Source organism: Acomys minous (genome assembly GCF_964271855.1).
Source record: "Acomys minous genome assembly, chromosome: 14".
In the NCBI taxonomy this organism is placed as follows: Eukaryota; Metazoa; Chordata; class Mammalia; order Rodentia; family Muridae; genus Acomys; species Acomys minous.
Window position 1 is genome coordinate 43,253,070 of NC_140496.1, and position 22,006 is coordinate 43,275,075.

At 51.0% G+C, this 22,006-nt stretch overlaps 2 protein-coding genes and 3 long non-coding RNA genes across 5 annotated transcripts; 3 read left to right on the forward strand and 2 right to left on the reverse strand.

Moving 5' to 3' along the window:
* The first annotated feature begins 612 nt into the window (after positions 1–612).
* MRI1 (methylthioribose-1-phosphate isomerase 1) lies at positions 613–7,379 on the forward strand. The gene is made up of 5 exons (XM_084756515.1): positions 613–1,048; positions 1,781–1,956; positions 4,445–4,621; positions 4,713–4,937; positions 6,536–7,379. Exons 1-5 carry the CDS (start codon positions 678–680, stop codon positions 6,694–6,696), a joined length of 1,110 nt encoding a protein of 369 aa, XP_084612641.1. The 5' UTR covers positions 613–677; the 3' UTR covers positions 6,697–7,379.
* An 832-nt stretch (positions 7,380–8,211) lies between these two features.
* On the reverse strand, positions 8,212–9,056 carry LOC311583193. Its single transcript, XR_014774401.1, has 2 exons — positions 8,927–9,056; positions 8,212–8,322 (listed from the first exon to the last, which is right to left on the reverse strand). It is a non-coding gene; the product is annotated as an uncharacterized lncRNA (long non-coding RNA).
* On the forward strand, positions 8,940–13,822 carry LOC311583182 (leydig cell tumor 10 kDa protein). Its single transcript, XM_084756542.1, has 4 exons — positions 8,940–9,056; positions 9,220–9,411; positions 9,497–9,552; positions 13,178–13,822. Exons 2-4 carry the CDS (start codon positions 9,324–9,326, stop codon positions 13,316–13,318), a joined length of 285 nt encoding a protein of 94 aa, XP_084612668.1. The 5' UTR covers positions 8,940–9,056; positions 9,220–9,323; the 3' UTR covers positions 13,319–13,822.
* On the reverse strand, positions 13,636–14,055 carry LOC311583191. Its single transcript, XR_014774398.1, has 2 exons — positions 13,985–14,055; positions 13,636–13,923 (listed from the first exon to the last, which is right to left on the reverse strand). It is a non-coding gene; the product is annotated as an uncharacterized lncRNA (long non-coding RNA).
* Positions 14,056–16,154: 2,099 nt separating this feature from the next.
* LOC311583189 lies at positions 16,155–16,477 on the forward strand. Its single transcript, XR_014774396.1, has 2 exons — positions 16,155–16,288; positions 16,339–16,477. It is a non-coding gene; the product is annotated as an uncharacterized lncRNA (long non-coding RNA).
* Positions 16,478–22,006: the final 5,529 nt, after the last annotated feature.

The window sequence follows — 22,006 nt, forward strand, 5'->3', positions numbered from 1 at the left end:
TGACATTTTTAATTAAGTGTTTGCATATGTATGTTGCCCCACTGAGGTCTGAAGTGGGTCTTGTAGCTGGAGGTAGAGGCCACATTGAAGCCACCTGGGAACTGAGGTCTGGTCCTCCTCAAGGGCAATATGCACTCTTAACCGCTGAAAATCTCTTCAGCCCCTAGTGGTGCTTGCTTGTAAAGAAATGGAAATAGGCCGCGCATGGTGGCGCACGCCTTTTATTCCAGCACTTGGGAGGCAGAGACAGGCGGATCTACCAAGCAAGTCCAGGACAGCTAAGGCTACACAGAGAGACCCTGGGGGGGCGGGGGGGAGGGCGGGCGGGAGAGGAAAGGAGAGAGAGAGAGAAAGAGAAATGGAAATAGAAGTGGTCTAAGGAAGGTCTTTTGACACTGATTAAGCGGTGGGTGCCTGTGAACCGTCAGATGAGCCGAACTGAGACTGCCAAGTCATAGCTTCAGTAGCAGATGGACTGTTCTCGGCAAAAATAAGCCTACCACCAAGCACCTTGGACTTCCCAAATCCAAGGCCTTGGGGCAAGTTGCAAGGAAGCGCGAAGAAGCTAACTACTGTATAGCCGGGTTGGGCGGCGTGCGCGCATGCGCCTGCGGCAGGCTGCAACTCCGCCCCCGCAACCTGTGCTGGATTCGGTGTGACCCTGCAGGCCAGGCACCATGCGACTGGAAGCGATCCGCTACTCTCCGGGCTCGCTGCAGATCCTCGACCAGCTGCAGCTGCCGGAGCACTGCCGCTACGAGACGCTGAGCTCCGTGCAGCAGGCCAGGGAGGCCATCCGCACCATGAAGGTGCGCGGCGCCCCCGCCATCGCGCTGGTGGGCTGCCTCAGCCTGGCGGTGGAGCTGCGGGCGGGCGCCGGCGGCCCGGGGCTCGCTGCTCTGGTGGCCTTCGTGCGAGACCAGCTGCTCCTCCTCGTCGCCGCCCGGCCCACCGCTGTCAACATGGCCCGCGCCGCTCGCGATCTGACTCGCGAGGCGGCCCTGGAGGCGGAACGAGAGGGTGCCACTGAGGACACAGTGCGGAAAAGGTACGGGATCCTGGACCAGGCTGTGCACCAAGCGGAAGCTACTAACCGCCCTTTTCCATTCTGACGCCAAGAAGCAGGCGCAGTGCACGCGTGTGCCGTGCCCAGAGGCCCACTGGCAGGACTAAGGCCCATCCGTGCGCTGTGTTCCCCCTTGAATTCATCCCCTTGGCAGCGCCACGCCAGCTTTTGCACACCGGTTCTGTGAGGATTGCCTTGAGGCCTTATGTGCCCTGTCCTGTTTTCCTCTGTACCTTTTTCTTTCCCTTTCCACTTCCTGTCAAGCTACTTTTCAGTGCCTTTTGGCTGCACTTGTCTGGCGCCTGCCTCCGGCCTGAGACTAGAAAGTTAAAACTCTAGAGTTAGAACTCTTTTTTTTTTTTTTTAGAGTTAGAACTCTTTTTTTTTTTTAGAGTTGGAACTCTTACCTTCAGGTTCCTGCTCCCTTCCTTCCCCTCCTCAAAAACACCTTGTCCCTGATTCTGCCCTCGCGTCCTTATTTCACCAGTTCCATCGACTGCCTCTCCCACCCTAATGTCATCAGCACAGAGGCAAACGGTTTTATCATGTTAGCTGCTGTGCCTCACCCCCAGCACCTGGCTCACACACACTAGTGGGGGAGAGTGTCCCGTGTGTCTCCAGAGATGCTCGCAGGAGAGCCCCACAGCTCTGAAGGGTGCAGGGCAGCTAAGCCAGCTCCCTTCCAACAATGCTAAGAGCTCCGTTTGTCCCCAGAGTGATCCGCCGCGCCGAGGACATGTTGGAAAAGGACCTCAGAGATAACCGGAGCATCGGCGACTTCGGAGCCCGCCATCTCCTAGAGCACACCCACCCCAGGGGCGGCAAGGTGACTGTGCTGACCCACTGTAACACTGGCGCTCTGGCCACTGCTGGCTATGGTACAGCCCTAGGTGAGGAGGAGGCACCTTCAGTTGTCAGGGCATGGGAGGGGACTCTTGGGTGCCAGGCAAAGCAGCTGATGCGCTGGGCGTGTGTAGTTCAGTAGCGAGAGTGCTTGCTTGGCTGGGGCTGGCTCAGCAGTTGAGAGTACAAGAGCCTGTTAGGTTCTCAGCGCCCGCATAGCCACCTCCAACATTGGCTTCAGAGGACCCAATACCCTCTTCTGTCCTCCATGGGTACCTGCACTCCCATCTATATAGACACATATGTATATAATTAAAAATAAATAAATACTGTAAAAGAATACATAGCTTAGCATGCACAAAGTCCAGGATTTAGTCCCCAGAACCCAAAAGAAGAAACTGTTTGGACTACGGAAGTGTGAATATGTGTTTTGTTTTGAAATAATATTTTGTGTGTATGGGTTTTTTTTTTCTCCTGCTTGTGTATATGGGCACCACACACCTGCCTGGTGCCCAGGGAGGACAGAAGACAGTATTGGATCCCCTGGAGCTGGAGTTACAGATGATTGTGAGCCAAACCCAGGTCCTCTTTTTTTGTTTTGTTTTGGGGGTTTTTTTTGTTTGGTTGGTTGGTTTTGTTTTTGTTTTTCAAGACAGGGTTTCTCTGTGTAGTCTTGGCTGTTCTGGACTTGCTTTGTAGACCAGGCTGGCCTCGAACTCACAGCGATCTGCCTGCTTCTGCCTCCCAAGTGCTAGGATTAAAGGCGTATGCCACCACGCCCGGCAGGTCCTCTAAGTGCAGCAAGTGCTCTTAACCACTGAGTCATCTCTCCAGCCCAGTATATTAGTTTGTTTTTCCCTACCCTCTCCCCATATACTAGTTCCTATACAGAAACACTTAGGCAGTTGTCTGCAGGTCTGGGTCCATCAAGAATTCAACCAAAGGCATTAGGACCCTGTCCCTCATTTTGCCCATGGATTGAAGTAGTTCTGCCATCAGAGACTAGAAACTTCCCTGAGTCACCTGCCTGGCCTGACCTGAGCCCCATGCTTAGAGAAAGGGCACAGTTTTGACGCCCAGAGGACGGGGAGCAGAGAGTGACACACCCTAAGTAGGTCAACGAACCCAGTGGCCAGGAGATAAGAGATTTGGGAGTCAAGGCAGCAGATTCCTCCCGGACCTTGGTTGTCCAGGAAGCTCTACTATCTGCCTGAGCCCAGCATTCTTTGCTCATTGGAACCCAGATTTTCAGAATGAGACCCCTGTGCCCCCATTCATTGACTTGGCCAACATTTCTTTTTTTGTTTGTTTGTTTGTTTTGTTTTTGTTTTTGGAGGCAGGGTTTCTCTGTGTAGCCTTGGCTGTCCTGGACTCACTTTGTAGACCAGGCTAGCCTCGAACTCACAGTGATCCGCCTGCCTCTGCCTCCCAAGTGCTGGGATTAATGGCGTGCGCCACCACTGCCCAGCTGGCCAACATTTCTTAAGCAACTACTGACTGTTCCCAGGGACTGAAAACACAGCAGTGAACCGTGGGAGAGACACTGGGCATCCATAGACTTGAGTACAGAGAGGAATGACAAGGGGCTTAGCAGCATGGGTCAGCAGTGAGGCACCGCTAAGAACCCTTTGTTGAGGAGCTGCGTGTGTGGCTCAGCTGTAGAGCACCTGGCCCTAAAATGCAACGCCCTGGGTTCCATCCATCCCCAACACTGCAGAACAGACACAAAATACATTACTAGAAGGTGCTAAAAAGCCACTCAACTAGCTATGGCAAGATCATAGTTCAGCTGAGGCACAAGGCAAGACCCTGTCTCAACAATGACACAGGCAGGGCAGGGACAAAAGATCAGGATGGTGGGGCTGCTATGTGAGACTGAGGAATCTCGGGGTGTCAGAAAGTTGATGTGAAGAAGAGGTGGGGCCGGTGTGGTGGCGCACACCTTTAATCCCAGCACTCGGGAGGCAGAGGCTGATTTCTGTGAGTTCGAGGTCAACCTGGTCTACAGAGTGAGTCCAGGACAGACAAGGCTACACTGAGAAATCCTGTCTCAAAAAAAAAGGGGGCGGGGGCGGGGCTGGAGAGATGGCTCAGAGGTTAAGAGCACTGCCTGCTCTTCCAAAGGACCTGGGTTCAATTCCCAGTACCCACATGGCTGCTCACAACTGTCTGTAACTCCAAGATCTGACACCCCTACACCAATGCACATAAATTAAAATTAAATAAAATATTTAAAATAAATGCGGGACGGTGGTGGCGTATGCCTTTAATCCCAGCACTTGAGAGGCAAAGGCAGGTAGATTACTGTGAGTTCAAGGCCAGCCTGGTCTACAAATTGAGTCCAGGATAGACAAGGCTACACTGAGAAACCCTGTCTTAAGAAACAAAAAACAAAAAACAAAAAAAAACGTGGGAAGGTGGGAATGGTGTGTCAGGAACCGGAAAGACTGGGAGCCATGTTGTGCTCTGCAGTAGCCTAAGCGCTTGTCGCCATGGTCTCAGAACCACCCTGCTTGTCTGCTGGTGTGCCTCCAGGTGTGATCCGTTCCCTGCATGAGATGGGCCGGCTGGAGCACACCTTCTGCACGGAGACCCGGCCCTACAACCAGGGAGCCCGGCTGACGGCCTTCGAGCTGGTGTACGAGCAGATCCCTGCTACTCTCATCACCGATAGCATGGCCGCTGCTGCCATGGCACACCAGGGTGTATCAGGTCAGTGGGCTGGGCACGGTGGGGCAGGCAGTGCCTTTGGGCACTCAGAGCCAGGGATGTGACCTCCCCAATTCACCCCCTCAATCCCCAGCGGTGGTGGTAGGAGCTGACCGTGTCGTTGCCAACGGAGACACAGCCAACAAAATAGGCACCTACCAGCTGGCCATCGTCGCCAAGCACCACGGTGTCCCCTTCTACGTGGCTGCCCCCAGCTCATCCTGTGACCTCCATCTGGAGACTGGAAAGGAGATTGTCATAGAGGAACGCCCCAGCCAGGAGCTGACTGACCTGAATGGGGTCAGGATTGCAGCACAGGGTAAGGTGTGGGCTTCGGAAGCCATGAGCTGCTTGGCCCAGCTCCTCCTCGGCTGGATTCTGACGGTGGGGGTTAAATTCAGAGTCAGACTTTGTCAATAGTAATGGGTAGCTGCAGATGGAGCCCAGTTGCTGGAGCCTTAGGATAAGGACCTGAGTTTGGTACCCAGAAGCAAAGACCCAGGTGTGGCAGCATGGGTTTGTAATCCCAGCGATGCGGTGACAGAAGGCAGATCCCTGGGGCTTCCGGCCAGCAGAGTCTAGTCAGCAAGCCCAGGTTCCGGTTCTGTCTCACAAAATAAGTTGGACGGTTCCTAAGGAGCCACGACCGGGGTTGGCCGCCCGCTTCTGTAGGCAAGAGCATATGCACACAGGTCAAGAACAGTGCTGGGTGTCAGGGTATGACCTGTAATCCACCGGAAGTCCAGGCAGGAGGAGCCACACAACAAACTCAAGACCAGATGACACAAGTGAGGCCTTGTCAGAAACACCCCCCAAAAAATAAAGAACAAAAAAGAGAAAAAGCATAAAACTAACAAGTCTCTGCCAGGACAAATGTCCGTATACAACAGCCAGGGATGGTGGTACATTCCTGTGATGCCAGAACTAGGTAGGCTGAGGCAGGAGGACTGCTGAGAGTTTGGGATCAGCCTGGGATACATAGTGAGAACCGAGTCTCAAAAATCAGAAAGAGCTGGGTTGTGGCGGTAGCAGTGCACGTCTTTAATCCCAGCACTTGCAGAGGCAGGCAGATTTCCCAAGATCGAGGCCAGCCTGGTCTTCAGAGTGAGTTCCAGGACAGCCAGGGCTACACAGAAAAACCCTATCTCAAAACAAAACAACAAAATAAACAAATCAGAAAGCCAGGCCCTGGTGACTGCTCCGGTTGAGGCAGAAAGATCACCAGTTCAAGGCCAGCCTAGTCATTATAAACTCTACCTCCAAATAAACATTTGAAAGAGGGCCAAGGATATAACTCAGCCATGGAGTCCTTGTCAGCATGTGCGGGGCCTGGGATTTAACTGCAATACTACATCAGAAACATTTTCAATTAAAAACAATCAAAATACATCATATACATCTGGGCATGGTGGTGAACACCTTTAATCCCCGCACTCAGGGAGACAGACTCCCTGGCTGTCCTGGACTAGTTTTGTGGACCAGGCTGGCCTCGAACTCATTGAGATCCGCCTGCCTCTGCCTCCCGAGTGCTGGGATTAAAGGCGTGGGCCACCACATCTGGCCCTCTTTTTTTTTTTTTTAATTGATTTTCAAAGCATGGAGGACTCCACCCCATCCCCAGAACTGGAAAAACAGATGCAGCAGCAAAGCACACCCACATTTGAGTCAGTGCAAAGGCCCTGGAGTGGATTCTGATATCCTTAAAATCTTAGGAGCAGGCAAGAGTGGGGTAGAAATCTGTAAGGCTGAAGCCTTCTTAGGTAGCAGGAAGAAGTTGTGCACCCTTATATTTGGTGTGTGTGAACCCCTAGAGTCTCAGTACTTTCTAGCCCAGGGATTACTGTGGTAAGGACAGATGACCACAGTCAGGGAGTTCTCAGAGCCAAGCCCACCTTATGCGCCCTCTCTCCCCTGCAGGAATCCGGGTTTGGAATCCCGCCTTTGACGTCACCCCCCACGAGCTCATCACCGGTGGCATCATCACTGAGCTGGGCGTCTTTGCCCCTGACGAGCTCCGGACAGCTCTAAGTGCCTCCATCTTTTCAGAAGGACAGACCCTAGACAGTCCCCAGATGTGACTAGCTGGCCGTCCCTGCCCTACCCTGCCCTGCCCTGCCCTGCCCTGCTTTCCTGTGGTTTTATAATAAAGTTCTCAACCGGCTACCCAGAAGTTCATCCTCACCCACAGCTCCTCTTCCGGCTACAGGAGCAGGCAGGATTCTCCAGGCTCTGCAGAGTCCCAGCATCCACAACAGAGCTGCCCAGGTTCATGTCCCAGGTCCATCCTTTGAATGATCTATGCATGGGGTGAAAAGCCAGCTGTGGGGGTACACACCTGTAGTCCTAGCTCCTGGAAGGCTGAGGCAGCAGGATTTCTTTGGGTTTTAGGCTACCCTGGCCTACAGATTGAAAAACCAAAGAATCCAAAATAGGCATGGGATAATCAAGATGGTCTTTTAGTTACATTTGAAGATTTCTGGCCAGAAGAGGGCAACAGATGTCATTATAGATGGCTATGAGCCACCATGTGGTTGCTGGGAATTGAACTCAGAACCTCTGCAAGAGCAGTCAGTGCTCTTAACCTCTGAGCCATCTCTCCAGCCCCCGAAGATTTGTTTCTTTTGTTTTGTTTTTTGAAACAGGGTTTCTCTGTATAGCCCTGGCTGTCCTGGAACTCTCTGTAGACCAAGCTGGCCTAAGAGTCACAGAGATTGACCTGCCTCAGGCTCCCTGGTGCTGGGATTAAATGTGTGCACCACCACCACCTGGCTGTTTATTTTTATTTATGTGAATAGTTTTTGAGTTTTTTTGGGTTTTGGTTTTTTTGAGACAGAGTTTCTCTGGGTAACAGCCCTGGCTGTCCTGGATCATTTTCTAGACCAGGCTGGCCTCTGTCTCCTGAGTGCTGGGATTAAAGGTGTGCACCACCATGCCCAGCCCCTGTGTATGAGCGTTTTACGTGCAAGTGCTTGGTGCTCTCTCAGGCACTGGATCTTCTAGAAGCGGAATTACAGATGGTTGTGAGCTGCGTATGGGTGCGGGCAGCTGAAGCCAGCTCCTCTCCGCAAGAGCAACAGGCGCTTTAAAAGAGAACACCGAAGTTTAGGTTTGGTTTGGTTTGGTTTTTCGAGACAGGGTTTCTCTGTGTAGACCAGGCTGGCCTTGAACTCACAGAGATCCACCTCCCTCTGCCTCCCAAGTACTGGGATTACAGGCGTGCACCACCACACTTGGTGAGAACACCAAAGTTTAGTAATCAAGGTTTTGTTAGCTTTTTAAGACAGAGTCTCTGCATAGCCCTGCCTGTCCTTTAACTTGCTGTGTACCATGCTGGCCCCCAACTCACAGAGGTCCACCTGCCTCTGCCTGTGCCCCTACAACTTTCCCTTTATTTTTTGAGAATGTCTCTGAACCTGAACCTCAACAATTAGGCTAGTCTGCAGGGACCCTCCTGTCTCCAGCCTTCTCAGCCCTGGGATGAAGTGCTGTGCATCATCGCTCCCAGGGCACTGGGGTGCAACTCAGGTCTTCATTCATGAATTATAAGCCTTCACCCACTGAGCCAGCCAGCCAGCAGGTACATATTTTAAACCTTTTGGTTTTGTTTTTTTCGAAACAGGGTTTCTCTGTGTAGCCTTGACTGTCCCGGACTCACTTTATAGACCAGGCTGGCCTCGAACTCACAGCGATCCACCTGCCTTTGCCTCCCTAGTGCTGAGATTAAAGGCATGCACCACCACGTGCCGGGCCATATTTTAAACCTTTTAAAAGTAAAAAGAACATAGCCGATGCTGTGGCTGTGCTGCAAGTATCAAGCTGTGTTTTTGTCCCCAGCACAGCTGCAAAATAAATGTATCATGATAACCTAAGGGGGTACCCCCCTTTGTTTTTTTGGGTTTTTTTTTTTGTTTTGTTTTTTGTTTTTTGGTTTTTTTCGAGACAGGGTCTCTCTGTGTAGCCTTGGCTGTCCTAGACTCGCTTTGTAGACCAGGCTAGCCTCAAACTCCTGAGCGCTGGGATTAAAGCTGTGTGCCACCGCGCCCAGCCCTTCCCCCCCTTTTTTGTTTGTTTGTTTTTTTGTTTTTCAAGACAGGGTTTTTCTGTGTAACAGCTCTGGCTGTCCTGGAACTCGCTCTGTAGACCAGGCTGGCCTCGAACTCACGAAGATCTAGCTGCCTCTGCCTCCCAAGTGCTGGGATTAAAGGCGTGCGCCACCACTGCCCAGCCGGGATTTTTTTTTTTTTTTAAGTGACATTTGTATTTCTTTATTCTCTGTGTGGAAACAATCTACAGGAGTCAGTTCTCTGCCTCCCAAGTGCTGAGATAAACGCTTGCGCCACCATCCAGGATGGAACTGAAGGCCTGGCGGCAAGCACCTTTATCCACCAACCCAACGACTACTGACGTCTGGGGGCACTCCTTTAATTTTCCTCCAAAAGTGAGTTTCTCCTTTGCCTCACCCCAAGCCTAACTTGAACTTTTATGTATAAAAAGCACAAAATACCATATGTTTTATAATACACAAAGGTGATCTGACCCCTGAAAATAGTAACAATTTTCCTTCTTTTTTTTTTTTTTTTTTTTTTTTTTTTTTTTGACAGCCGTTCCTTTAAGTATGCCGGTCGACGTCCGGTGAGGCCTTGAGCCTTCCGTGACTTTCGGCCCTCCTCCTCGTAGCCCCGCCTCTTCCGGCTCGTGGTGCAACATGGCGCAGGGACAGCGCAAGTTCCAGGCGCAAAAACCTAAAAGCAAGGCAGCTGCGGCGGAGCGGAGCCGCGGGCCGCGGAAAGGCGGTGAGTAGTGGGGTGGGGAAGAGGAAGAGAGCGGCGAGCTCGCGGAGGACGGCCCAGGCTCACCGGATGATGTCTCTCCCCTTAGGTCGAGTCATCGCTCCCAAGAAGGCGCGCGTTGTGCAGCAGCAAAAGCTGAAGAAGGTGAGTGAACCGATGCAGCGATCGGTGACCCTAGCACCTTAGGGACTGTCGGCAGATAGCCTCGGATCTGTGGTTTGGTTTTTTTGGTTGTTGTTGTTGTTATGTGTTTTTTTTTTAAATGCGTTTTGCCTGCGTTTGTGCATGCGTCAAGTGTGTGCCCGGTACCCTAAGAGGTTAAAAGAGGATGTGTAGTCCCCCAGAACTAGAGTTACTGACGGATTCGAGCCATCTTGTATGTGCTGGCAACTGAACCCTGGTCTTAAAAAAGAGTCGGAAGTGCAAGCCTTTATTTAATCCCAGCGCTGGAGAGGCTTGTGCAGGTGGATCTGAGTTCAAAGCCAGTCTGGTCTACAAATAAGAGTAATAAGTGCTTTGGGTGTGGCGTTGTTTTGTTTTGCTTTGAGACAGAGTTTCTCTGTGTTATCTTGGCTGTCCTGAACTCGATTTGTAGACCAGGCTGGCCTCGACCTCACCAAGATCTGCCTGCCTCTGCTTCCGAGAGCTGGGATTAAAGGCCTGAGCTACTACACCTGGCCAAGTAACAAGTGCTTTTAAGAGCTGGGTGATATTCTAGCCTCCAAAATAAATAATATTGTTTTAATTGTGTGTGTGTGTGTGTGTGTGTGTGTGTGTGTTGTGTGCACCACAGAGGCCAGAACAGGGCATCTGATCTGGAGCTGCAGGCAGCAAGAGCTATGAGCCCGGCATGTGTGCTAGGAACAGAAGTCAGGTCCTCGCCGGGCGGTGGTGGTGCACGCCTTTAATCCCAGCACTTGGGAGGCAGAGGCAGGCGGATCGCTGTGAGTTCGAGGCCAGCCTGGTCTACAAAGTGAGTCTAGGACAGCCAAGGCTACACAGAGAGACCCTGTCTCGAAAAACCAAAAAGAAAAAAAAAAAAAGAAGAAGTCAGGTCCTCTGTGAAAGATGTGCTCTTAACTACTGAGCCACCTCCCTAGGCTGCCTCCTCCTCCCCTTTAAGAACTGTATTTCTGTTCATCTGTCTGGGCATCTTGCCTGCAGTTGCACCACACAGACCAGAGCGTCCCCAGAGTTGCCGTTACAGATGGTCGTGCCTGGTGTGTGTGGGTGCTGGGAACCCGGAGGAGCCCATGCTCCTAACCACTGAGCCGTCTCCCAGCCCCTTTTGTTGTCTTTTGTTCTGTCTGCTGCTGTGCTTTTGGGACAGAGCGTCATCCAAGCCTAGGCTAGCCTAGAGCTACATAGCCCAGCCTCCAGATGCCGAGGCTACTGACACGGGCCACCAACCCTGTTTATGTAGTACTGCGGATTGAACTCAGACTTGCGCATGCTAGGCAGGCCCTCCAACAGAGGGCCTGTCCACTCCCTACCTCCTTGTCCCCTAAGATAATGCCTTCCTATGTAGCCCTGGCTGGTCTGGAACTCACTTTGTAGACCAGGCAGGCCTTGAGTTTACAGAGTGCTGGGGTTAAAGGTGTGAACCACAACACTCAGCTCCCCTCTTCTTATTGTTTTATGCTATTTTGGGTTCTCTCTCTCTCTCTCTCTCTCTCTCTCTCTCTCTCTCTCTCTTTTCTTTTCTTTTTCTGAGATAGGGTCTCTCTGTGTAGCCTTCACTGTCCTGGACTGGCTCTGTAGACCAGGCTGGGCTCGAACTCACAGCAATCCGCCTACCTCTGCCTCCCGAGTGCTGGGATTAAAGGCCTGCACCACCACAGCCGGCCTCTATTTTGGTTTTTTGAGACAGGGTTTCTCTGTGTAACCTTGGTTGTCCTGGACTTGGTTTGTAGACCAGGCTGGCCTCGAACTCAAAGAGAATCACCAGCCTCTGCCTCCTGAGTGCTGGAATTAAGTCATGCACCACCGCCTGGCTTTTGGATTACAGGCATAACCTCGCCCGGCAGCCTCCCTCTTTTTTAAAACAAGGCCTGACTCTAGCCTGGGCTTGTCTTGAACTCTATCTGGGCCTATGTTTTATCACCTGAGTGCTGCAGTACGGGGCTGTTGCACACCAGCTCTGATTTTTTATTATCAGAGTCACATGATAATCCAGGTGGAAAGCATTGAGCTGATTAGGACATTGGAGATTCAGGAGCAAGGCAATGTTTAGGAGCAAGGTCAGTTCAGTTTCTAGCACCCACATAGCAGCTCACAACCATCTGAAACTCCAGTCCCGGGAGATCTGCAGCGCCCTCGTCTGGTCCCTACAGGCACTATATGCATGTGATGTGCAGGCAAAAAATCAGTAAGGAGACCAGAAGCTCCAGTCTGGTTTCAGTCTTAAGTTCATTCTGTCTTCCCAGAGATTTCCCAAGCAGGTTACCCAGCAGCCTGCTCTTCTCCATGGGGCGCCCACTCTCAGGTCCTAAGTGAACCCCACAGTTCACCATGGAACCGCTTTACCTTTTGCCCTCCCAGGTTCAGAGGTCAGCCTTGACTGAGCCTCAAGTCCAATCTAGTCCCTTTAGCCGTCTGGAGTCCACCTATTTCTACCCCCTCACCTCCCGCCCACCCTCAAGGTCAGCTCCTAGCCAACTGCCCTCTTCTGCTGTAGCAGCCAAAACACCTGCCTGGGCTCAAAACTGGTTCCCCTATGCCCAGAACTTTCCACGACTGTTTCCCGCCCAGGAAAAGCTTGACTCCTTCACCTCACCTTCCTCGTTGGCATTCGTCCTTCGTTCTTTTCTGCTGCTCGACTACACACGATGTGCTCACACAGAACACATTGTCCCTAGAACCTTTTTTTTTTCCTTTTTTTTCTTTCTTCTTATTTTTTTATTTTTGTTTTTTGTTTTTGAAGCGGGGAGTTTCTTGGGGTTTTTTGTTGTTGTTGTTGTTGTTATTTGGTTTGGTGTTTTGTTTTCCCTTCAAAGACCAGGCTGGCCTTGAACTCACAGCAATCCGTCTGCCTCTGCCTCCCGAGTGCTGGGATTAAAGGCATGCGCCACCACGCCCAACATTGTGTTTGGCTGAGATAGGGTTTCTCTGGGTAGCCCTGGCAGTCCTGTTTGGTTTGGTTTGGTTTTTGGAGACAGGGTTTCTCTGTGTAGCCTTGGCTGTCCTGGACTTGCTTTGTAGACCAGACTGGCCTCAAACTCACTGAGATCTGCCTGCCTCTGCCTCCTGAGTGCTGGGATTGGGATGAAAGGTGTGCACCACCATCACCTGTGGAATCTTTTCTTATTAGCAGTTCTTTTTCTCATGCCTGACACAGTGTTATCTTCCTCATAACTCCTGTGCTCACCCTCGAAGCCATCATGGTGATAGGAGCTCAGGCAACCAAGCTGCCAGTCAATGACTTAAACTGGCTCAAACTGGCTCGTGGCCTCACATGGGGCCCCCCGGAAAGTAGGTGAGTTGTGGGACAGAAGGGGCAATCGCCATCAACCCTGTCTTGGGCAGATGCCTGCTTATTGCAGGAGCCTGTTTCCCCGTATGTAAAACAGACCTCAGCAGAGACACAGAGGTGGAAGGAGTCAGTCTGCTTTTGACCTGAGCACAGTCGCACAGGCCTGCAATAGTGCATCAAGGCAGGTGGACCGCGAGTCTGAGGCCGTCCTCAAACAAGGAACAAAAGCAAACAAGGAACAAAAGTGTATATTCGAGCTAAGGAGAGTAAGGGCTTGTTCTGTGTCCCCCGCTACAGAACCTGGAAGTGGGGATCCGGAAGAAGATTGAGCATGACGTAGTGATGAAGGCCAGCTCCAGCCTGCCTAAAAAGCTTGCATTGCTGAAAGGAGCATCAAAGAAGACAGGGGCCACCCCCCATAGCAAGACACCATCCTAAAGGCACTGAGACTTGGCAGGTGACCCCACAGGCTGCCTGGACTTGAGGGAAGAGGACCCTGCTCCAGTCCTGCTGGCATCTGGAACGGCAATGGGCAGGTGGTGGTAAAGCCTTAGGCCAGCTCTTCAGGATGCTGGAATTTCCTCTACTGGTGTGGCGGCGGGTGATAAACTTGGCTCTGTGGTCCTTCTAGCTCTTGTGCGGTTTGATGAGGAGGCTGTCTGGGGGCCAGGTGAGCTTCATGGGTCTCCACAAGAAACTTCTCACACACGGTGCCCTCGCCGACAACCTCTGACCCAAGAAAGTGCAATGACATCCGCACCTGAAGCTGGCAGCTGGGAAGAGTCTCTTCCAGGTCACCCTTCCAGTCATCTAATGTTAACCATCACTGCCCCATGGGTAAAGAAGGGTCCCATGTCTTCAGTGACCTCACCCTGTCACTCTAGTGATCCAGATCCATTTGGGGATGCTCCGGTGTTAGCCAATAAAGCTGTGCTCACAGAGGCTGGGTGCCCTTTTTGTGGTTTTCTGCCCACTCGCCCACCTCTGTCTTGGGCGAGCCGGCCTGCTGACACTCCAGAGCCATGAGCTGCCCACTCGCCCACCTCTGTCTTGGGCGAGCCGGCCTGCTGACACTCCAGAGCCATGAGCTGCCCACTCACCCACCCTCCTCCACAGCACAGCTCTGCCCCTGTCCATTGAGTGGCTCACAGCCCAGGTAGTCACTCAGACCCGCTGGACCACAAGCTGATCATGTCCTTTGCAGGGTTGCTTGGCCCAGCGGCATCTTCCCTTAGTGTGGCCCTGGGGTATTAGGTGAGTATGCTGGTGGCCCATCCCTTTGTGTCCAGTTATTTTACCCACTAAGGAGGCAGCAAAGTGTCGGGTCAGCAGTGACTGCTCCCAGCCTAACTCGGGGGATCTGGTCCCATACAGTGATGAGTCTGTCTAGTGCTCCAGGCTGGCTTCTGACTCATCGTAGCTGGCTGCTGGGGTTCTGACCTGAGCCACGCCCTAGTCTAACCTCCCAAGGCACTTGAGAGGCATGGGATGGACCTGCTGGGTCCTAATCCTACCAAGACGGGAGGCATCCTTACTGGCTGTGGCTTACTTTAAGGCTGGGCTTTGAAAGGGACCAGGCTGGCCTCAAACTCATACCTGCCTCTGCCTACCATGTTCTGAGACTAACACGCCCAAGGGCCTGGGTCATTTTTTGTCTATGTCTGTGTGTGCCCATGGGTATGGGTAGAATAACCCGTCATCTACAGTTAGAGTCAGATAGCTGTGAGCCACCCTACGTCGGTGCAAAGAGCAGTGGAAGCTGCTGAGCTCAGTCTAGCTCTAGTTCAGACTCAAGTTCAGCCTGGTCTACAGGGTGGGTTCCACACCACTCAGGGCTACATAGACCCTGTCCCAGAACATCAGAAGCGTGGGAAGAATGGACTTGGTGGTCAGCTTGACTGGACAGCAGCTTCTGTGTCTGAGGTGGCACATGCAGGGTGCAGGCTGGCTAATGACCACACTGACTGACCCACACCATGGAAGCACAGATGGAAGACCCTGTCTTAGTATGTGACCCCCTACCCCAGTGTCTGCCACTGTCAATCTTTCCCTGTACCCCCAAACAGCGGCAGCACCCCAGGGAGCTTCCTGTCTCTCAGTGACTCTGGCACTCAGCACTTATGTAAACTAATCCAATAAATGCCCTTCCTACTGTATCCACAAAGAACCTTGAAAACACTCACATGGGTGCTTGCACCAGTGTTTGTAGACCACTTTGCACTAGCACAAAGGCAGAAACAACCTCTCTGCGTTAACTGGGCTGAGCGAGAATCTGCTCTGGCTACAGTGGGATATTCAGCCGTGAAAATGGAAAAATTGCTCACGGGGTAAGAATTTGCTGCCAGCCAGGCATGGTGGCTCACGCTTTTAATCCCAGCACCCAGGAGGCAGAGGCAGGTGGATCAACTGTGAGTTCAAGGCCAGCCTGGTCTACAACAGGGAGTCCAGGATAGCCAAAGACTATTACAAAGAGAAACCCTGTCTCAAAAAAACAAAACAACAACAACAAAAAAAGAATTGACAACCTGAGTTGAGTGCCCAGATCCAACATGGTAGAAGAAGAGAACCAAAATTAAGTTGTTCCATGACGTGCATTCCTGCATCATGGCATGCATATGCTCACACACATTCACACCCTACATAAGTGTAAATAAAAGTGAAATGAAGGCCAGGCGTGGTGGTGCACTCCCTTAGTCCTAGCACTTTGTGACGTAGACAGGTGGATCTCTGGGAGTTCAAAGCCAGTTTGGTCTACAGAGAGTTCCAGAACAGCTAGCTCTACACAGAGAAACCCTGTCTCAAAAAACCCAAACAAACAGCAGCTCAGTGGTTAAGAGCACTTACTGCTCTGGCAGCGGACCTGGGTTTCAGCCCCCAGCACCCACAGTAGCTCACAATGCCTGTAACTTCAGGACAAGAGGATCCAATGCCCTTTGTTGTTTTGAAATGGTCTCTCTGTCTAGCCCTGGCTGTCCTGGAACTTGCCCTGTAAACCAGGCTGGCCTCGAACTCAGAGATTCACAGCCTCTGCCACATAGGAGCTGGGATTAGAGGCGTGCACCACTACTACCTGACCTGGCCTTCCAAATGCCCTTGTCCCTCTGTGGGCACTGCGTGGAATGGTGTGTTTACATGTGTGAAGACACTCATAAAAAATATATCAGGTGTGATTTACATAAAGTTTTACCAGGCCGCTGTGGACTACCACTTTGTTTGCCAAAGTTCTTATCTTTTTTTCTTGTCCATCTATGACATTTTCTAGAAATATGTTTTGAGATCACTGAAAAAATGATTACCTTTAAAAGCCCAATACCGCTGGGTATGGTGGCGTACGCCATTAATCCCAGCACTCAGGAGACAGGCAGGCAGATCATTGTGAGTTCGAGGCCAGCCTGGTCTACAGAGTGAGTCTAAAACAGCCAAGGCCACACAGAGAAACCCTGTCTCAAAAAAGAGAGAGAGAGAAAGAAAGCCCAATACCTTCTTGCAATTTAGAAATAATGAAATGCATGGCTTTAATTTTTAAATACTGTTTGAATTTCTTCTCTGTTAATTATTGATAGTTTCATTTATAAATGCTAAGTTCTATCACCATTATATTTCTTACTCATTTAAATGTGGTTCTTATGTATATTATAAAAATATTTTAGCCGGGCGGTGGTGGTGCGTGCCTTTAATCCTAGCACTCAGGAAGCAGAGGCAGGCGGATCGGTGTGAGTTTGAGGCCAGCCTGGTCTACAAAGTGAGTCCAGGACAGTCAAGGCTGCACAGAGAAACCCTGTCTCAAAAAACAAAACAAAACAAACAAACAAACAAAAACCAAAAAAAGTATATATATATATATATATATATATATATGTATATATATATATATATATATATTTTATGGCCTCCTACATAAATAACAGATGTATGTATGTATGTATGTGTGTATAGATGTAGTGTGTGCCAGGAATGGTGGTGTACATGTTTAATCCCAACACTCAGGGAGATTTCTGGGAGTTCAAAGCCAGCCAGGGCTATATGGAAAAACTCTGTTCCAAACCAAAAAAAGAAAAAGAAAAAAAATCAATCACTGATCCAGGCTCCAACATAGATCAGCCCTCAAAAGATGATGCTGACACTAGGCATAGGGTCTACATACCTGTAAGCCCAGCACTCGGGGTGGAGGCGGGAAAACTCAAGAACTTTTTTTTTTTTTTTTTTTTTTTTTTGAGACAGGGTTTCTCTATGTTATCTTGGCCATCCTGGACTCGCTTATATAGACCAGGCTGGCCTCGAACTCACAGCGATCCACCTGCCTCTGCCTCCCCGAGTACTGGGATTAAAGGCGTGCACCACCACGCCCGGCATAAACTCAAGAACTTTAAGATCAGCCAGCACCCAGTTCAAGTTAAAGGCAGGCCTGAGCCACTTGAGACCCTGCCTCCACAAAAAGAAGATAAATTAAAAATGGCCTGGTGGTACATGCCTTTAATATCAGTGCTCAGGAGGCAGAAGCAAGGGAGTCCAAGGTTGCCTCTGTAACAAACCAGGTGCAGAGGGTAGCTAGGTACAGTTCTGTGAAAGGGCGGGGTAGGCAGCAGGCTGCCTGGGAGGAAAGGGGCATGGTGGGCGGTGAACTGGGTTGCCTCCTGGCCAGAAAGTTCTAGAGCCAAATAGAGGTGAACCTTCCACTCGTGTGTGCTGACAGCGGTGGTACCTATAAACCCTGTCCTTGGAAGGCTGAGGCATGAGGATTGCCATCAGTGTGAGGTTTGCCAGGAACAGCCTGGGCTGTAAAGACTATCCAAAAGCCAGGAGCTGGGGTGTCAGTGGTAGAGAGCTTGCCTGCCACTTCCATCACAGAAAGGAAAGAAGTGTAAGGGATGTTCACTGGGGAAAACTAAAGCTAGGAGGGCCAGCTCAGCGTGCAAGGGCTTGCTATCTGGTTTCTGGGTTCTTGTGCACCAGGAAGCTTGCTTTCAGCTTCTGCTCAGGAAACCAATGGAGGAGAGAGCCAGACTGCCCTCTGGGATTGGAGCTCCATAGAGGTCAAGCCCCTTCCTCCCCTGTCTCTAACAGACTGGTCTTCATGACCCCAGAGCCACACCCTTGCCCCACTTGGGAATCAGGGCTCTTGGCCACCTGTGACCCCCTCAAACAATGAAGAGCATCCTTCTTTTAAGGTGGGGCTTCTAGCCCAGACTGCATCCCTCATGCTTTCCAGCATCATCTTCTGACATAGGGGAGGCCTAAAGCTGCCTAACTTTGCTCTTCTCCAAGAACCATTGGGGCCTGCAAGATGGCTCAGCAGGTAAAGGGGCTTACCGCCAAATGTGATGATCTGAGCTTGACGCCTCCACAAGGTGGAAGGAGAGAACAGATCCCACACAGGTGGGTCTCTGACCTCCACATACTTGCGATGGCACTTGTGCATATAAAAATAATAATAATTGGGCTTGTTTGGGGTGTTTTGTTTACAAAGAAGCCATCCAGGGGCTGGAGAGATGGCTCAGAGGTTAAGGGCACTGAGTGCTCCTCTAGAGGTCCTGAGTTCAATTCCCAACAACCACATGGTGGCTCACAACCATCTATAATGAGATCTGATGCCCTTTCTGGCCTGCAGGTGTACATGCAGGCAGAGCACTGTATACATAATAATAACTTAAAAAGAAAAAAAAAGAAAGAAAGAAAAAAGAACCCAGCCAGGCCTGCCCACAACTAGCCTGCAAGCAAACCAAGAGACCCTGAGAATAGCTGCCCTGTGGCTCTGCTCCCAGCTTGGTGGTCCTCTTCAAAAGCCCCTGTGGCCAGGGATCTGGAATGACACCTGTCTCCTAAGCGTCCTCGATGACCTGTCTCCTCACTCCCCTCCACTGAGATGCCACTAGTTCCCACACCTCAAATTCTACATGATTGTGCTCTAAGACAGTTGTGTGTAGCTCAGGCTGGCCTCAAACTTAGCCTGTGCTGGGACGGCAGGCGGGCCCAGCCACCTCCTGGCTGTGTGTGTGTGTGTGTGTGTGTGTGTGTGTGAGAGAGAGAGAGAGAGAGAGAGAGAGAGAGAGAGAGAGAGAGAGAGAGAGAGAGAGAGACCTTCAGCTAGTCATTTAACCTCTCTGAGCCCCCATGGCCCCATCTATTTAAAATAGAGACCCAAGGCCAGGCAGTGGTGGTCCATGCCTTTAAACCCAGCACTGGGGAGGCAGAGGCAGGTGGATCTCTGTGAGTTCGAGGCCAGCCTGGTCTACAAAGTGAGTCCAGGACAGCCAAGGCTACACAGAGAAAATCCTGTCTCGGAAAATAATAATAATAATAATAATAATAATAATAATAATAATAATAATAATAATAATAATAATAATAATAATAAATAAAATGGAGACCCAGAATCCCACCCTAGTTGGGCAAAGCAGGAGCCTGGAGAACTCAAGGCTCTTTAGTGTGCAGATGAACTGTCCTTAGCCATTGGAGGTTCCTTCTCCAGGGCCAGGGAACCATCAAATGTGATTTCAGACCCCATTTTTTTCCCTGTCTGGAATGCTGCTTTTCCTGGCAACACTCTACCTATGAGCTTGTGTTTCCAAAAGGAAGCCAGAGTCACAAAGCTGAACTGGCCAGCAGGGGCTGCCGAGCTGCGGCGCCACCACAAGCAAAGGCAGACTGCCTGAGTCAGCTGGCTGCTGCTGGCAAGGCTGCGAGAACAGGGAACCCTCAGGGTAGACATGCCTGCCCCTCAGGCCGCAGATCCCTGTCCCCTCCCTCATCTGAGCCTGTAGGGCAGCCCTACTTTGCTTGGGTTTGGGGTCAGGAGCTCGAGATGCTTAGACAGTGAGCTCACGGTGCAGGCTGAATACAAATGCCTGCCACTTCCTGACGCCAGAGCCTCAGGGCTCCAGCAGAGGGAGGGCACCAGCGTCTGGGTCACCACCACTGCCACCTCTTTTCCTGAGGGGGGAGCACACTTGAAGTAAGTCTTGAGAGACCCTCAACTGTTCTGCTCTATTCTGACCCCAATATTTTACCAGGATCTCTGTGTGACCATGGGCAGCTTTTCTTACCTCGCTGGACCTCACTTCAATCGGTCCAGTTTCCTGAATGCAGATTCTGCTGTCTCCTGTGACCCCAGTCAGGTCAACACTCAGCTTTTCTGCTCCCCAGCTGGCTCATCTGTGAGATGGGATCCGAATAAAGGGAATAAGCAGCCAGGCATTCTGGACTACACCTCTCATGTCAGCCCTTGAGAAGCTGGGGCAGGAGCATCAGGGGTTCAAGGCTAGCCTGGACTACATAGCAGATTCTAGGCCATAGGAAGACCAGTCTCAAGGATAAAGCAGAGTTTAATTGGCAGAATGCCCGGGAATGGATCCCTGGCATTGAATAAACTGTGTGGTGGCATGGGCCTATAAGCTCAACTCTGCAAAGCTCCGGAAATTCAAGGTCATTCTCAGCAACACAGTGAGTTCAAGGCCAGTCTGGTCCACTGAGATCCTGTATCAGCAAATGAAAATATAGACGCTGCCCTCATCTTTTGTTGAGTGATGGTCATGGTCAAGGACACTTGATCCCTCCTGTCCTAGAACGTGATTAGATGCTGGCAAGTTCCCTGGACAGCCCCCCCCTCCCACCACCATATCCCCACCCCAAGGCACACTCAAAAGGGAAGACCCCAAGTCCCCCAGCCTCCCCTGGCCCTGGCTACTCCTTCCCATGGGTCTGTCTTTGGCCCAGCATGCTCGGCATGGAGGCCCTGACTGCTGTCCCAGCCCTGCAAACTGAAAAGTAAACACCAAGATACCCAGTAATCCAGGCTTGCAAGCCTTCCAGGCTACCTCTTCCTGCTGGGTGACCTCAGCAAGCAGCTGAGCCTCAGGGACCCTCAGGGTAGACATTTCCCCCAAGCTTCAGATCTGTGGCCCCTCCCTCATCTGATCCTATAGGGCAGCCCTACTTTGCCTCTGTCTAAGCCTCAGTTTCCCCCATCTTATCCTAGAAAGCCTAAAAAAAGAAGAAGAAGAAGAAGAAGAAAGAAAAGAGAGAAAGAAAAGAAAAAGAAAAAAAGATTTCAGGCAAGGCATGCTGGCACATGCTTTTAATCCCAGCATTCCACAGGCAGAAGCAGACAGATCTCAAGTGAGTTTGTTCCAGGACAGCCAGGGCTATGTTAATGATTAGATTGTTAACGCTGGTTGTTACATTTTTCTTCGTTTTGTTTTATTTTATTTTTTTGTCACCTTGACACGAGCTATTATCACCTGGGAAATAGGAACTTCACCTGAGAAAACACCTCCATCAGATTGACCTCTAAGCGAGTCTATGGGACATCTCTTGTTTAATGACTGATGTGCGAGGGCCCAGCCCACTGTGGGTAGAGCCATCCCCTAGGCAGGTGGTCCTGGGTTGTATAAGGAAACAGGCTGGGAAGCCACGGGAGCAAAGCAGTGAGGACCATTTTTCTGTAATTTCCGCTTCAGCTCCTGCCCCCAGGCCCCTGCCTTAAGTCCCTGCCCTGGTTTCCCTCAATGAAGGACAGTGATCAGGATGTGTAAGGCAAATCAGCCCTCTCCAACCCAAATGCTTTCGGTCATGATCCTCTATAGAAAGCTGGGACAAGTGGCACACGCCTTTAATCCCAGCACTCAGGAGGCAGAGGCAGGTGGATCTCTAAATTCAAGGCCAGCCTGGTCTACAGAGTGAGATCCAGGACAGCCAGGGCCACACAGAGAAACCCTGTCTCAAAACAAACAAACAAACAAAACAAAATAAAGAAACAAAGAGCTGGGCGTGGTGGTGCACACCTTTAGTCCCAGCACTCGGTAGGCCAAAGCAGGCAGATCTCTGAATTCTAGGCAAGCCTGGACTACAGAGTTCCGGGACAGTCAGGGCTAAATAGAGAAACCTAGTCTCAAGACAAAACAAAACGAAAAGAAACAAAGAAAGCTAGGGTATTACTACTATTGTCCAACAGAGTCAGCTGAGGATGTAGGATTCCCTGGGAGCTGGAGTCAATAGCAGTTTGATTCTGGGAATCAAACCCGAGTCTTCTAGAAGATCAAGCAGTGCTCTTAACCTCTGAGCCGTCTCTCCAGCTCCTCCAAAGTGTTCTTTACCACTCCAACACGGCCCCTCATGAACCAGCCCCAT